This window comes from Uranotaenia lowii, chromosome 2 (assembly GCF_029784155.1).
Source record: "Uranotaenia lowii strain MFRU-FL chromosome 2, ASM2978415v1, whole genome shotgun sequence".
NCBI classification, from domain to species: Eukaryota; Metazoa; Arthropoda; class Insecta; order Diptera; family Culicidae; genus Uranotaenia; species Uranotaenia lowii.
In genome coordinates this window covers 152,417,469-152,434,420 of record NC_073692.1, presented here as the reverse complement: position 1 = coordinate 152,434,420, position 16,952 = coordinate 152,417,469, and the positions used below count along the sequence as shown (strand labels likewise).

Sequence of the window (16,952 nt, the reverse complement as noted above, 5' to 3'; positions counted from 1 at the left end):
CATTGGTTGAACGTGCTCCAAGAATGCTTAACTAAATCATAACCTTACTGTAATGTTAAGAACTTTAGAGTTATTCAGTATTATATTATATAAACTATGAAAAATCCTGCTAATATTGAGAAAAAGACGTATTTGAAATATTTTCTGTTCATCACCGAATTCAAATTGAGACTAAAGTTTGATTTTTCCCAGTGTTAGTCAGTCAACTTTGTAAAAGTTTTCCAAGAAAAAAAAAAAAACGCGGGACATTTTGAGGAAAAAGCGGGACAGCGGGACATTCAACAAAAAAGCGGGACATGTCCCGCTTTTGCGGGACGGATGGCAACACTAATATAAATAGCTGAAATTTGACGCAAGACAACCAATAAAACGCCTAGGATAAGTTCCTCATTTCTAAGTTGTTAATTTTCGGTACAGTAAATCTGTTTTGTTTTGTTATTTTTCAGTACAAACTTTTTAAATGAAACAAATAAGGGATTGGTTATGAATTTCCGGTGGAAGAACAAAATGAGTTCAAGTCGAATTTCGATGCCTGGTGCCACATTGAAATCAAAGATGACGGCTTCCGCTTAACTCTAAAATGTTCTTAAGGAGTTAAAATCACATGAAACCCTACAATATGAATATTAGGTGAAATGACTTCACTATAAGAAGTCGAATTTCGCTATCTAACGCTATCTTGACCTTGAAGATGGCGACTTCCACTCAACTTTAAAATGCTGCAATTGACTACAAACCGCATGAAAGCCTCACAATATTGGTATTGGGCCCGCATTTCATTGAAAAATGTCCGGATTTTGCCCGGATTTATTCACTTTATTCGGCAAATCGAACAAAAAACAAAAAGTTCTGTTATAATTTTTTTTTTATTTATGCCTTCTAAGCCAATTTTTTTGAGCAAGTTATATAGAATCGATCATGAAAGGTTTTATGGATGCCTAAAATACGATTTAATATTTGTTGATGAGTTTTGATGAAAAACAATTTTTTCATAAATTTCTGGCAACCTTAGTATTGGATGAAACAGCTGAACAAGAAAAACCTAATTTCGCTTTCTGACGCCATCTTGAAATCCAAGATGGCAGCTATAACTGAACTTTTAAATGCTGTTATTCACTGAGAATTGCAAAATATGGATATTAGTTGAAAAGGCTAAACCAGAAGAAGTTGAATTTCACTGTCTGACGCCGCCTCAATTTAAAATGCTGTGAATGAATAAAACTCGCATGAAAGTTCCACAATATGGGTATTGGGTGAAAGGTTGTGGCGAGTAGCAAACCAATTTTGCTATTCGAAGCCACCCAAGATGGTGACTGCCGCAGTAGTCGAAAATTTTATTTAAATTTCATTCAGTTTTCAGTTTTTATCAGCCTTTTCAAGTTATGCGGAAGCCGCAATATTGGATTTCAAGATGGCATCAGAAACCGAAATTTGACTTTTTCTCGTTTAACCCTTTCATAAGTGAACCTGGATCTCAATGAACAGTATAATGGACTTGAATTTAGTTAATAATCAGATAGTTTTCTAAATTTGTATACGATCCACCAAAGCAGTGAAAAACATGCAAATCTCCCAACCATAAATTCATATGACGAGCTTTAAAATTATTTTTTAACTATAACAGAAATCACAGTACTCTCCTTATTTGAATTTTTAATAAGAAACCTAAAAGGCCTACGATAAAAGCTCGGATCGATTGGAATCGATTTTGACATTTTTTTGTATCGATTGAAATTTAGGGTTTCAGATTCTCTTACATGTAGGTTTACTACCTTTCACACCATACTAAGGATACCAGATTACCCGGTTTTATCTGGGTTTGCCCGGATATTTAAGACAAAATTTGGGAACAGTCTAGCCCGGCCCTGTTGGATTTCATTAAAAAAATGCCCGAGTTTTCCCGAAAATATTTACTTAATTTGGCAAAATAAACACAAAAATAAACCACGAAAGCCTCCAAAATGAAATTTTTTGCGCGATTTTTATGAAAATAACCATGAAAGGTTTTTTGGAAGTCCTAAACACGATTTAAATTCTGCGAAGAGTTTGAATGAAAAAAAAAATTATTTTAATTTTTTTCTTGATTTTTGTTCAGTAATGTGTGAGTTTTGAGAGAATTTTCCCGGATTTATTGTCGTCACTTTTGAAATCAAATCCCGGATTTTGCCAGGTTTTTATATAAAATTGCCCGGTTTGACCGGCCCGGATACGTGCTGAAAAAATTCTGGCAACCTTAGTCTATTAGGATATATTGACAGTTCTATACGAACACCATCTTAACAGGAGACCTCAGCCCTAACCTTTAAATCGTGGGAGAATAGAATCGATTTTTGAGAAGGGCGCATGATAAACGCGATTTTCCGGTTCTAATATCGACAAATTTGCCCTGTGGAAAAGCGATGTACAGATGCTTGTGTTTTGATTCTTTAGGACGTTCAGGGGTGCCAAGTAGATTGATATTTGCAAAATGATTATATTTTTCAATTGCATTGTTATTGAAAAACATTTTCATGAGTACTGAAAATAAGCAACTTCCGCATGTGAAATTAAATGCATCATTTTCACATGAACAAAATATCTCCTGTATGTATCGCACATTTCAACGATATAGAAAATTTTGTGAATGTGTTCAAAATAGTCAAAACAAGTAGGCGATTATTTTCTAGGTCAACAAAGACGGGGATTCGTTAATTTACTTTTTTGTCACAGTGAATTTGCATTCGTTAAGAAATATGAAACAACTCTTTTTTTATCTACCAAAAAGTACATGGAAAATATGTCAGATGTTTTAAATTCAACTTAACATTTCATTAGCAAAAGACGGTTTATCTTCATCCATTTAGGAACGCCCTGTAATTTAGCTGTAGATAGTTAAAAATTTAATCAATGCAGAAAAAATATAATCAGTTTAAACCAAGCAAATACTGATTTAAGTAACGCACATAGCATCACTGGTGGAGCCACCAGCAAATCAAAATTAAAGGTTATGGCTGAGGCTAATTTTTCGCAAATACTATCGTCCGTATATACCCTTATTATACCCATATTGTGGAGGTTTAATACGATTTTCAGTGATTAACAGCATTTTTAAAGATGGGGTCAGATAGCCAAATTTGACTTCTTCTAGTTTAGCCCTTTTAACTTATACCCATATTATGGGGGTTTTAAGCGATTATATCAGAAATATACAGGTTTGAAAAGAAAAGTCGAAGCCGTCATCTTAGATTTCAAGATAGCGCCAGATTACCTTATTCGACTTCTTCTTGTATAGCGTTTTCTCCTAATATCTACATTGTGGGGCTTTCATTTGATTTCTAGTAATTTATAGCATTTTAAACTCAAGCGGAAGCTACCAATTCGACTTCTTCTTGTTTAGCCCTTTCACCGAATACTCATATTTTGGGGGTTTCAAGCAATTCTCGTAGTATACAATTTTAAATAAAGAATTGTTGAGCCCTTTCAACTCTTACCCTTATTGTGGATGTTTCATGAAATTTTCAGCCATTTAGAGCTTTCAAAAGAAAAACGGAAACCATCGTCTTCATGATAACATCAAGCAACTTTTTTTTTTCTTTTACTAGTTGAGCTTTTCACTCAATACTCATATTGTAAAGATATTCATACTACTTCCGGTGATTTGAAGTATTTCAAAGATAGGCCGATGACATAGTGAGAGCGATGCGATGCGAATTGGCGAACGCGGCCAATGCGAACTCGAGCGGCGGAACAAATTGACATCTGCTTCGCCGCGTTGAGTATGTCAGGTTTAAGCGATTCACATACATTTTCATCAAATGTGGTTCGCCGCATTGAATCGCATTCGCCGGTTCGCATCGCATCGCTCTTACTATGTCATCGGCTATACTTATATACGAGAAGAACTCAAAAACAAAACGCACGACTTATCAAAAATGTGTAAAAATGGGAATTCCAATTCAAATATGTGTAATTCAGCCTGAGCGTTTCCTGTTTTGACAATTTGATCGAGAACTGTCACCTTATTTAAAATTTTGAAATCGAGCACTGCGTTTATTTATAAAATATGCAAAAAAAAGCTTGGAACAAACTTCTAAGTTTATATTTTATTGGAGCTTTAAAAGAGCATATAGAACTCTTTATAAATAACACTAGCTGACCCGTTGTGCTTTGCTACACCTTCCGGAAATAAATGTAATTTATAAAAATTTATTCAAATTTAGATTTTAGAGAGCATTTTTTTAAATCAAACCTAATCATACTTCAGAACCAACAACTTTGAATTTAGAGCTGCAGCTGCAGTTCTGAATTGCAATTCAAAGATGGTATATATTATTTACTGAAACTTGATCTCTAAACTCTTTTTTCAAGATCTGAAATTTGTACTCTGTACCCAAAAATACCTTTTTAAATATGGTCCCTTCTTTGAAAAGCTCTTTATCTTAAATTTACATGGGAGCTCTTCCATCTTTTTCAATTTTGTCCCCCACTGCTTGAAGAAGGTAGGCAAATTTAACCGGCTTGATACCCAAACAGCACTTATCATGGTATTGAAAAAGATATTAAATTTGTTATGTTTTAAATACAGTGCAAATTTCTTTTTTTTTAAATAAATTTACTACGGTAAACATATAAATATTTAAAAAAAAATACCAGTTGCATCACTAAATAAGTTCTCAGCGTTTTTTTTATTTTCTCTTTGAAAGTCAAATATTCAAAAATGTTGGCAAAAACAAATTTCTGAGTTTACATTTGTCTCGTATATTGGGGCAAGTGTCAATGCAAATCTTATTTACAGATGCGTCAGAGTAATGGCTTTAAAACGGATTTAATACGAATTCCTGTTTTTTGTTCTATCAAGTTTCACTGATCGATCTGCAGTATTCCTGCAATATAAATTTATGTTGGTTACTCCACTTTTAACGAATGTTGTTCAATATCCGCTGCACTTTCAACATTCGGAATACCCCTTCTGGTCTTTCCAACATATTGAATCATTTTGAAAATGAATTTCTTAAAAGTTCGACGTTTGCCCTTGCCCCACCGTGTAAGTTGACAGAAGGGAATATTGTTTTTAACACTTTAAGGGTAAACTAAAAATTTCTTTTAAAAATTTTGCGTCCAGTTGAATATCAGTTCTAACTAAAGTCTCACTTTTCAAAAACGAAGCGGATCAATAGTCTCTTTCATGCAGCCATGTAACACAAAAACACTTTTCATGTTAAGTACGTACTTGAATTGGTATGTAAGCAAAAAGTACGATGGTTTTTTTTTCAGAATTATTTAAAATAAAAAGCTCCCATTTTCATTTCTAAATTCGTTTCAGTTGTGTATTTGGGCCAAAGTAACAATTTCTAGAAGATAATTTTTAATTTTTTTTAACAGAAAAAGTTGAACGTTTGAACATGTTCTAATGTTCCTTGAATGAAAAGTCGAATGCTGCCTACATTAACACAAACTAAATATTGAAGCATTTTGGCAAATCTTTCAATTGGTTTTGATTCGATTGATAAAATACCAATCCGTGTCACATCTAGGCGTCATTTATTACCACGTGCTGTGTACAAATCAAATAAGCAAGAAAAAAACACATCTAGGTTGCATATCGCTTCGAAACAGGCGCCTTATTGTTAAATTTTCCAACAATCAATGAACAGTGTGCTTTGGTTACTATCCTCTTGCGACGACGTTTGTTCGCCCATGGAGACGAAAAACAAACCCCTCAAAGAAAATATGCTTGGTTGAGAAATACGCGCCAAAATATTCCTACTGATCAGTATGCTATGCCTGGGTTACTTTCCTTTGGCTCGCGACGCCTCGACCATAGAGACGAAAAACAAACCGCCCAAAGGAAAACAAAATCTCAAGAAAATGGATGTCATGACTTTAATTTGTTTCGAAAAACTACAAATTTTGTATGGAAGCCCCCCTTCCCTTAAGTCGGATGGAGTTTTGACTACTACAGAAACCATCCCCGGCCTCAAAAACCCTCAGATGCCAATTTTGACGATGTTCGGTTCAGTAGTTTCCGAGTCTATAGGGAACAGACAGACAGACAAACATTCATTTTTATATATATAGATAAAAAGTATATTTACACCCTTATTCTCGTTTACGGCGTATCTGGCTTTCGTTCGAACGTATACTTTCGAACGAATTCGAAAAAGCTATTCTTGTTTTCGTTCGAACGCGATACGTTCGAGGTTGGTGTTACCAGATGAACTTCGAAATTTTAAGGCAGCCCTGCTTAGCAAAATGACATTTATCGTACCCATTCGATGTAAACAACCGATTTCGTTTGGTAATTTTGTGAAATTTTTTTCGTCAGATGGAGTACGGAAGAAAAACGGCTAACTCTGCACACCCCCCGGAGACAAGGAAAAATTTTCAGCAAACGGATCTAGCCTGCCAAAAAACCATCAACACCACCAGCAGCTGCTAAAACGGGTGATTAAAAGATGGCAAACAAGTTGAAGCCGATACCAGCCGGTGTTAGTGATGCATGCTCTGTTGCTGCTGAAAAGTTGTTCCGCTTTAATTCAAATATTTTTGGGAACTCGATGTGAAATAGTTCTTCTAATAAAAATGATTCACACATTCCAATACGATTTTTTTTTATTTCGAAGAAAACAATTTCATAACATTGACCCCGCAAAAGTTCAATAATTTCAACGTCCTTGGCATTCCACAACCGGTCTTATGCAATGACAAAAATTTCTGCCAACGATTGGCTCAATTAGAATTTTCCTAAGCTCAGTTTTTCTCCCATTTCCTTTTAATTTTGCACAAAATATTTTAGCATCGTATAGAAGTTTTACATTCAAACGCCCACGGTTCGCAGCATTAGACTTGCGTTTGTCAAGCAGTAGCAGAAATACGTTCGATCGAAAACGAGAATGGTGTCATTCGTTCGAACGAACTATGTTCGAAAGATCGAACTGTACTTATTCGTTCGAACGAAAACAAGAATAACAATTGGGGAAACTTTCGAACGAATGTCATTCGAACGAAAACCAGAATAAGGGTGTTAGTGAAAGCTTTATTAGTGTTTTCAGAACTACCTGAAAACAAACGGTTCAATCAAGCATATAAGCATTATTTATGACCATAACAAACCAGTCATTAAACTAGCTGCAAATAAATGCCATAATAAAACCATAAAAATGCTTTCAAATTTTGTTGGATAAATCTGTGTTATGTTTGTGTAGTATTTGTGGCGAAGGAAAACAATCTACTGAACTTGTCATAACTTGGAACAACTAGAACATTCTTAGTAATTTTTAAGAAAAGTTCTATGAAATAGGAAACGTTTTCGAAAATAATCATGATTTTAAATAAGGGAGTTCTAATAGAATGTAACATAGATGGCGCTCGACTCGGTGGCCAACATTTTTGGCCAATGAGCTTCTTTTATAAGAGATATCTCCTAAAAACTCTTGACAGATTGTCATCACATTTTGCACATGTAAACAAAACATTCCAATTCTTGGTAATTTTACTGAAAATTTACTAATTTTTCATTCATGCATTAAAAAGTTATTGACAAACAAACAGTGTTTCTTTTTTCCAGTACAGTCCTCATATGATAGAAAAAAATCAGCTTCTAGTAGAAGAAGCAAATTGCTTTCGTTTATTCTAAGGGGACATCATTTGTCAGATCCTGACAGGGCCAAATTTCAGAATGATAATTAACCTCTGAATATATTCTGCAGGGTGATAAAAAAAAGGGGTATGTTCCGAAATCAAAATCTTGGGGGCTGAAAACAATTTTTGGCCTGTCAGAAAGCCTCATGCCAAAGTTAAGCTCATTTTGTTAACTCTAAGGGGTCGCTCAACGAGAGTTTCATTGTTTTTTTCTTATAATAGCTTGTGTCCAACGTTCAACCCTGAAATGGAAGATATATAAAATCAAAAATATCTTACCGACTGCGTGGTGGTATCCTGCAATCGTATCCGACCGCGGCTGGCCGTTCGGAACGTACTCAACGAGTTGCCGTTTGTGCTGGACGTCACCGGCGATCCTACCGAGGGATTTTCAGTGGTAGCCTTCTTCACCGTAAATCGGTTGTAGCTGCGGGTTCCCGTTGGTCGGAACGATGTCCTGGTGGTTGTGCTATCGTTACCGACCGCCGATACCAGGGACTTTTCTGTGGTTGAAGGTAAGCTGTTGCCGCTACTACTGCTGTTGGAGAAAAGAATTTCATTGGAATCGGTAGTTTTGTTGAGAGGCGTTAGTCGGGTGTTGAGAAGGAACCGATTCCGGGTGGGGAATCGAAGCTTCGTGGACGCAGACGGTGTGGTGCTTTCGGTGTCGGTTGAGAACGAGGATGAAGGCGTTGTTGAAGTCGTTGTTCGGTTCAGTTTGTTTCGGAACTCTTTGATGCTGAACCGTGGTCGGTTAAGTTCGGGTCGTGTTCGGTTCACTTCGGCACTGGTTTCTTCCGAGGTAGAACTAGCGAACGTTGAAGAAGTACTTGAGGTGTAGGTGGTGGCCGGTAATCGGAGGCTAGGTTTAAGACTGGGCATTTTGAAGTTTGGTCGAGTAGTTTCGGGATCACGAGTCACTTCTGTTGATTTGAACAGATCCTGCAGTTCTTCGGAGAATTTCGATTTTGTTCGAGTGTTTTTGGTGTCTGGAGTAACGTTGTTACGTTCTCCGGATATTGGTCGGAAGCGAGAGCGAAGTCCGTTATTACTGCCAATGGTTTCGTTGAAAAGCGCTCCTAGAATACTGTTGACGGTAGTGGTTGTGACAATTGCGTCCTGGGTTACCGGGGAAAAGTCAAACACGTCCGAGTGTTCACGTTCCTGATCTGAGATTTCGTTCCGGATGTTGCTGGAGGTCACCCGAGTTTTATCAAAGTTGCTAGGCTTCTTGCGAAGTTTCTTCAGGGAACTATCTTCCGTGAGGAAAGGAGTAGTAGGAATTTCTGTAGTTTTGATTTCATTTTCTGCTTCGAGCGTTGGCCGTGGTCGATATCGGAACCGGTTTCGGTTTGGTCGCTCTAGTGGACTCTCGTTGGAATCGACTTCGGCAGATTGTTCGGTGGTGGATGACGAATGAGGCTTCGGGCGGCGCCTTCGACCTTTGCTCTTGAACATAGGATAAACAGTGGTGGTGCCAGATTCCTGGGAACTATCGAAAGCTGGTCCTATGGTAACTATTTCTGGCTGTGGTTCATCGACCCGGTTTCCTTCGGCTTCGGTTGAGTATTTGTACTTGTTGCGATTATTGGGTGGTATGAGCGTTGGATCTGAGATGGCATCTTCTATTGTGAAGAAACTGTGAGTTATGAGAGGTTCCTCAGTCGATGATTCAACCGGTGCCAATGGAGTTGTGGATTGAACTCGCTTGTTCGGTGGGAGACCGGTGTAGCTAGGATGCATCAGCTTGTGCTGTTTATATTCGCTTTCAATGGGACGGAAGAGATGTTTGAAGACGTTGGGTTTCTCTGTGGTTATAAATTTATCCCGACCGATCCAATCTTCGTTGATTGGCGTTACAAGTACCGGTGTGTTGAAGTTGTTGTGTTCGCCACCAAATGTGATGGTATGCGAGTAGAATGGTTGACGTGGAGTAGTAGAAGGCGGACGTTGCGTCGAAGAGGGTGTGGCAGCTGAAGTTGTACTAGGAGTGGATGTTGGATGGAAAGGTGAGGAGCTTGGTCGTGCATAGGATTCATAGTTGAAGCGGTTTGTATCTTGCAACGGTGAATGGGGGTTGATATTATATTTGTTCAATATTTCAATTGGGTCTTTGGAGCTTTCGACATGATTGACGATTGTAGGAAGGAAGGCTTGCTCAGTGCTCATTGGAGGTGGGACAAGATTTTTACTGTATTCATCATGTATTTCGTTGAACACATGCTTGTTTTCTTTGAATTTGATAGCTTCATGCGGCTTGTGCTCAATCGGAAGCTGCTGGTGTTTATGGTACGCATTGAAACCGAAACTATCCGCGGCATGATGATCTTTGAAAGGTTGAAGGGCAGTCGAATGGGACTGATGCGATTCGAACTGGAACTGAGACTGCGGGGGCTTGAAAGGTTTCTCTTTCAAAGATTGGGATGTTGGCACTTGGGATGCAGCTGGAGGAGCTGGATGTTGTGTTTTCAGGCTGAAACTGTACTTGTTTTGCTGCTGTTGCTGCACTTGTTGAAAGAAGGGTGTCAAAACGCTTGGTGGAATGTGAGGGAACAGAGGTGTGGTCGGGGTTACAGGAATTTTGGAAACGTCCTTCTCTACTGGCAGAATAGATTTTTTCGGAAAATCGGCTTCGATCGGAATGTGGTTGAAGTAAGGCTGCAATTTGTTCTGCTGTTGCATGTAGTTGAGCTTCTGAAGGTTCTTGATGTGGGCCATCGTTTGCTGATAGCTGCCACCTGCGCCGGCATGCAGTAAACCTTTGAGCTGTGAATCAAAGCTAGGATGGCTGGCGAGTTGGCTGATGAATTTGGTCTTCGCCGATTGGAGCGGACTTGAGACATGGCCAAATTGAATGTAGGTTCCGTACAGGTTATTCGGGGAGACGTAATGCTCCAATCGGTTCGAGGTCGCCGTCACCGGTTGCTTCTGGTGATAGGCTACGGCCATGTGCGATTGCAGTTTGTTCATTACCGGATGTGGTTTCAGCGTGGATTTTTGCCTGGACGGTGGCGGAGGAGCATTTAGGGTTGCAGACGGTTCTCTGGAAAAAGTTTGCCAAAAGAATTTAGGGAAAGTATCAAGACATATCATAATCAGTTGCAATTTAATTTATGTTAATTATTGTTTCAATTTTGAACTAATCGAACCATAGACATGGGATTTATCCACTACACTTCAATTATAAATAGTTTGATGATTTCAAATCAGAAAAAATAAAATATGAAACATGCAATAGGAATGTATTTATGTATTCACTTAGAAATTTGACAACCTTTAAAATATTGAAAAAAAACTCTCCACTAAAATGCTTCCTATTTATCTCCGGGATCTCCTTCCTGGCCTCTTGTGGAGCCAGTTACGGCTATCAGACAGAAACACTGTTAAAAAAGATTTGCCGAGGTTTTCGAAACAAAAAATATGTTGAAAAAAAGAAAATGGAATCAAGTCTCCATGTTCTTCCCTACGGATACGCAGAAAAAGGTTGAATAAAGCGAGATTTTAACAATCCTATAAAACAAAAAAAAAAATTTAGCCACCGTCCATGGTCCAGAGGAAAGCGTTCAAGTCTTCCAAGCCAGACGTCATGAGATCGAATTCCGGTCACGGCAAGCATAGTTCTCTTTCTGTGGGCTGGTGGTTGTAGCAGTTGTAATATGGTACAGCCATTCTAACCTTGAAAGACGTACGCCTTAGATCTGAATAAATAAGATCACTTCAAAGAAACATGGAGATTCACTGAGATCCAATATGTGTGTGTTCGATAAAAAAAACAAAAAATACTACTAAAAGCGTAAAAATTGGTACTAAAAGAAAAGAAAAGCTTCCTTCTACTGGAAGGTTTTTTTTCCATACAAATGAAACACAAATTGATTGAACGGTTTTATCAGTGAAGGATATGTTTTTTTAGTAAAAATATCTGAAAATTTCAGGCGGGGTTTTCAACGACTTTGAATGTTTTCTAAGCATCATAAAACGTATTCAGGATTCTAAAACTATAAATTTTGATCAAATTGATTGAAAAATGAGAGAGTGTTGCGAATTTTGCCAGGGGTATCCAATTAACATTCCCACAATCTAAACGTGTAAAAATTGGTTCGAATGAGAAGATTCTTAGATTCTTATCTAAGCCTGTATAAAGGCTTGTTTTCCCTACCGAAATAAGTTTTGAAAAGCGGATATATTACAGCGAAATTGCAAAACAGTTACTTATGAAACCAGTAGTAAAAGAGGATTTTTTCAACACGAGTTACGTCGAGTGCTGAAAAAGTCAAATTTTCCAAAGAGTTGCTTACATTTTTTTTTGCAATGCTCGAAAATACCTTTGTGAAAATCAAGTTACGGTACCTGAAAACAACGGTTGTAGTTTTCCTTCTAAATCAAAACAGAGACGAAATGCAGTTTTTACAACTCCACACAAAAATGATTGTTTTACGAAATTTGGCTTTAAAACTTCTTGCTTTTCATGCCGATAAACCAATGTCGAAAACAAGTACTTTTTGAAACAGTTTTCTAAGCAGTTTCTAAAAATGCTACTTTACGACACTGTTTCGATTTTGGAGGAAATTATAAAATCTGATTCTTCAGGTTGAAAAACATGATTCTGCACTATTATTTGCAGTGTTGCAAAAAAATTTATATGCAACTCGCTGATGAGCTTTTCGATACTGTTTTCAGAGTCGAAAAGTTCAATTCTCAAAACTGATTTGCTTCAACAACTATTTTGCCTCCATCTAAAGTACTGTAAAAAAGAGCCTGATTTTTTTTTTCAATTTTGATGCGCCTGAATTAGGTAACAAGCCAGGGGCGTAGGAAGAACTGACACATGGAGGGGAGGTGGGGGGGGGGGGGTATTTGGTTACCTATTTGTTCTATGATATTTTTGCTCAATAAATATATGAATAAAAGAAATATACAATTTTAATACAATATATTATTTACTTAGTTCTTTAACGTAAATAGTTTTTCGTGTTGAAAAGAAATTTCTTAAAATAAATCTCAATATCTTTCAAAAGTTGATTATGATTTGTATAAAAGTATCTTTTAGTAACAAAATAGAAAACTTATTTTCAACGATTGTTGAAATCATGAAATTTGCGACAAAATCTGGTGAACTAACCTTAAGAGTGACAAGTGTTCTCCCGCTTGTATCTGGTTTATTTTATTTAAAATATGGCAAAATGCGGGTACTACATTTTCAAATTGGCATACCAAAATCTGGGCAATATGCGAAAAATTTTGACAAAAACCCAAGACAATCCAACGAAAATATAAAAAAAATTTTGAATCCGGGCAACCAGATGATATCCGGGTAGGTCTGGGTAAAACCGGGTAACCTGGCCAGCTTAATATTTCTCATTTGATTTTACTTTACTGTATATATTTTTTAAGATAGCCTTCAATTTCATAAAAAAAAAGTTCAAAAATAGATCACATTTTCAAAATTTAAAGTAAAAGAATAAAATTTTGCGGCTCAAATCCGATTTATGCAAACTCGATCCAAGTTAAAGATTTAAAAAATTCCCTGCAACTTCTTTAAGAGAAGATACATGTTTCTTTAGCATCAATTACTTTTCATTTAAAGGAATTCCTGTTGGTGGTTTTTCGAAATAAGTTTTTCATAACAAAAAACTAGCAGAATGAAATTAAATTCTGCTTAATTCTACTCATTTTTAGTTGAACTGTGCAACTGACTTTTGTTAAATTTTCAAATCTAACTTAAAATCAGAACTAAAAGCCTGCAATTTCTTGCAATTTCGATTCCTTACCGCAATAGTCATCTTGATTATTTTATTTTGATTGTGGAACTCAGTTTCGAGCTGAATCTCAATCTGAATTTTGAGTCTGAGTTCAAAATTTGAATTTTCAATCTGTTTCGGAGATTCAATCAATACGTTTTCTGGAATGTACATAAAAACGGTTTCTGAATTTAAAAATATGAGCCATGAATTGAAATCAGTTTCAGAGCCCTCAATCAAGAAACCATAATTATAATTCGAATCTTTTGGGTTTCAATGATCATTCTTTATTATTTCTATAAGTTATTTCTATTTCAATTTGCAATTCTAAATAAAAAGACAAAAAATCGAATGATGAACTTATATCGCTATTTTGAAGCTTTGTAATGTTTGAGTTTTGCATTGGAATAAAGTTCATGAACTTGGAATCTGAACTTGGATTTCAAATTCGTTTATGAATATGAAACTAAAAATCTCACAATGATTTCCAAGTTTTTTTTTCATATTTGGAAAAATATTATCTAAATGTAAAAAAACACGTATGAGTCTCGAAAATCAGGCATCAAATTTTGAAGGAAATGTCAAACCAAATTTAAACGACGGTTTCAAACACTGCTTTTCATTTAAATTTTTAATGATGATTCGAACCGAAGATCATAACTCTAATCTGGATTACACAAATACATATTTCAGAATCTCTGAAATGAGTCAAAACTTATATTTTAGTATTCAGAAATTAATTCCTATCAATAAGTGGGAAAATTTGCATTTGATGGACCCTTATGAGGGCGGTTTAACCCCTAAACTAAGGTTGCCAGATTGCCCGGTTTTTTCTGGGTTTGCCCGGATATTTAACACATAATTTGGGAACAGTCCGGCCCGGCCCGGTTGTCTGGATTTCGTTTATAGACGCCCGTATTTTGCCCAGATTTATTCATTTTATTTGGCAAATCAAACAAAATAAAACAACAAACACCTTCAAAACGCAATTTTTTCAGCAAGTTTCATAAAAAATCATTAAGGTAAATACTCTACACTCAACGAAATTGACACTTTGAGGCTATGTGTCAGCCTATATAGATTTTTGCAATTTGTTAAACAATTGAAAAATATGTGTCCCGCACATAGCCAAAAACATAGAATGGTTATACGTGGCGACACATGTAATGCATATGTCTAACAAATAAAAGATATGAAATTTGGCATACAAATGCTATATGGCAGGCATATTGGATCAATTAAGCTTTTTGGGGTACATTAGTTCAATTTATTTATTAAAGGGGAAAATGATCTATATATTTAAACGCTAAAATCTTTCAGAACCAACTGGTTTTATTAATTTCACACATTTTATTGTAAGTAAACACTGTCAAACACTGTCCGGATTGGCAAGCGGCATCGGGCCCGTACGGCAGATTATCGTGAAGTTTGAATAGCTCTCCTTGCTCATCCAAGGCAACATCCCAGGTTGTTCCGATAGAGTGCTCCTTTTGGCTAATTAAGTGCATGATTCCGATCACATCCGGGCTTCGAGCTCCAGTAAGAAAATATTTTAACACCTGTCGCGTTGACCACCGCCACCCGATCCTGATGGGAAAAGAAAATATTTACGCTTAGTTTTTGATTCTGTTTCCAACATTCCCTGGCCTTGAACTTACTGGCATCCACATCAGAATTGGTTGATGAAGTTTCCTTTGCTTCCGAGGAAAAAAAAAGCAGGATTTCGGAGTTTTTTCCATTCCTCGTTTTGAGTCCACGCCATCCAAAACTAAATTTGACCACGCCATTTTGAAAGAAAAAACAGACAAAATTCATCGACAGCAGGTTCGATGTTTTTTGACAGATTCTGCACGCTCATTTTCATAAAGCCGGCTCAATATATTTATTCCACATAAAAATTATGTGTCGAAATGTTGGTTTCAATTGGATTCAAATAAATTTAATATGTTGAACAATTTTAAAAACGTATGTGTGGAAAAACATACCGTTTAAATGTTAATTTTTTGCAGTGTAGATTTCGACAAGAGCTAGTTTTAGACAAATTTTTAATGAATTCAAATTTTTCTATTTTTGCTCTCCCACTTTAGTATACATTGAATACAAAAATTCCTCTAAATAATTTGTTGAATAGTAGTAAATCAATAATTTAAAAGTAACATTCTAAATCACCTGTGAAATTCAATGCTTTCGACCAAATAAGAATGATTTTGAATCACGAAAAAACTCCCCTTTTAATCGGCTAAAAGCAACATCAAAAGAATCAATGGATGGATAAGGTTCTGAAATCAATCTTTACGGTAACTTATTTTATATTTTTGCTAACATTTAATGAAATTTCAACTATTTTTTTAGCTGTCGAAAACTAGTGCTGAAAGTTCACCTAATAATCTATTTTTCGACACCCACCTTCTTGGGTATGTTTATAATGTTTCCATGATGTATAAAGCACCGTGAAGTAGACAAACAATTCCAACATGCAATAGGCGATGGAAGCGCTGACAAATTTGGGTGATGGTTTTGCATTAGTGCAAGTGGGATGCAGCTATAATTTCACCCAACTTTTGACAGTTCTAAAGGGGTTTTCTTTAGGAGAGGAAGAATAACTTTTCGATTCCATCGCCCATTATTCATATTCCTGAGCTAACAAAGGGGGTGGAAATATACTTGTCGAAAACTAAAACTTTCTGTGTCGAAAACTAAAATTGGATGTCGAAATCTAGATCATCGAGAGGTTTTAGTAAAAGTATAATAAAAGCGTTGTTTATCAATAAAAAAAGGTAGAGAATGAAGAAAAAAAGTCTGATTCATATTACCAATCAGATTTGACATGAAAACTTAAGTCAATGAATTTATTTACATGATTTTTCTAACAAAAGAAGCAAAAACTGTCGAAATCTAGGTATTTTACCCTAAAGGTTTTTTGGAAGTCTAAAATACGATTAAGAATCTGTTGATGAGTATTGATGAAAAAAAAATTTTTTTTCAATTTTTTTTTTTTTTATATTCGTTAAGTAATTTCTGGGTTTTGGGAAAATTTGCCCGGGTCTTGCCGGGATTTATGATCGTTAATTTGAAATCAAATGCCCGGTTTTTTATATAATATTGCCTGGTTTATCCGGCCCGAATACATGCTGAAAAAATTCTGGCAACCTTACCCTAAACCCACCCCATCCCCCTGTTCCTACTGCCCTGGGGGAGGAAGACTGAATAAAAAAAGAAAAAAATCTTTCAAACGTCAAATTTCTCTCATCAATCTACCGACCAGTGCGAAGGTTCGAAATCTTACTTTCATATTTAGTGAATTTCAATAAAACTTTTTTGATGCTGAAAAGCACTTGTTTTGCATAAAACAATGATTTAATTAGGTTTTGTTTTGCTCTGGCGAATTCTGCAGATCAGGCGTATTGAGTTGCTCAAATTTCGTTGAAGTTTTTGAAGCTGATAAATAAAAATTGTTTGATTAATGGTTGTTCTAAAAATAGCTCAAATAACAGATTTAGATTTAGGGTAGTTCCCATTGATCGAACAAAATTTTTATATAGTTTAAAGTTTACGATTACAAATCCTTTCAACAATTGTTGGCTTTTTGCCGAA

General features: G+C 36.1%; 1 protein-coding gene across 5 annotated transcripts in view; it reads right to left on the bottom strand.

The window, feature by feature from the left end:
* Window positions 1–16,952, bottom strand: part of LOC129745762 (mucin-2-like) — a 161,196-nt gene that overhangs the window by 6,502 nt on the left and 137,742 nt on the right. For 4 of the 5 annotated variants that reach the window (XM_055739086.1, XM_055739088.1, XM_055739090.1 and 1 more), the window contains exon 5: window positions 7,900–10,663. In XM_055739086.1, the coding sequence (XP_055595061.1) occupies window positions 7,900–10,663 (2,764 nt within the window). Of the gene's footprint in view, window positions 1–7,899; window positions 14,946–15,016; window positions 15,823–16,952 lie in introns of those variants that run through there. The other variant, XM_055739091.1, reaches the window with a different exon arrangement.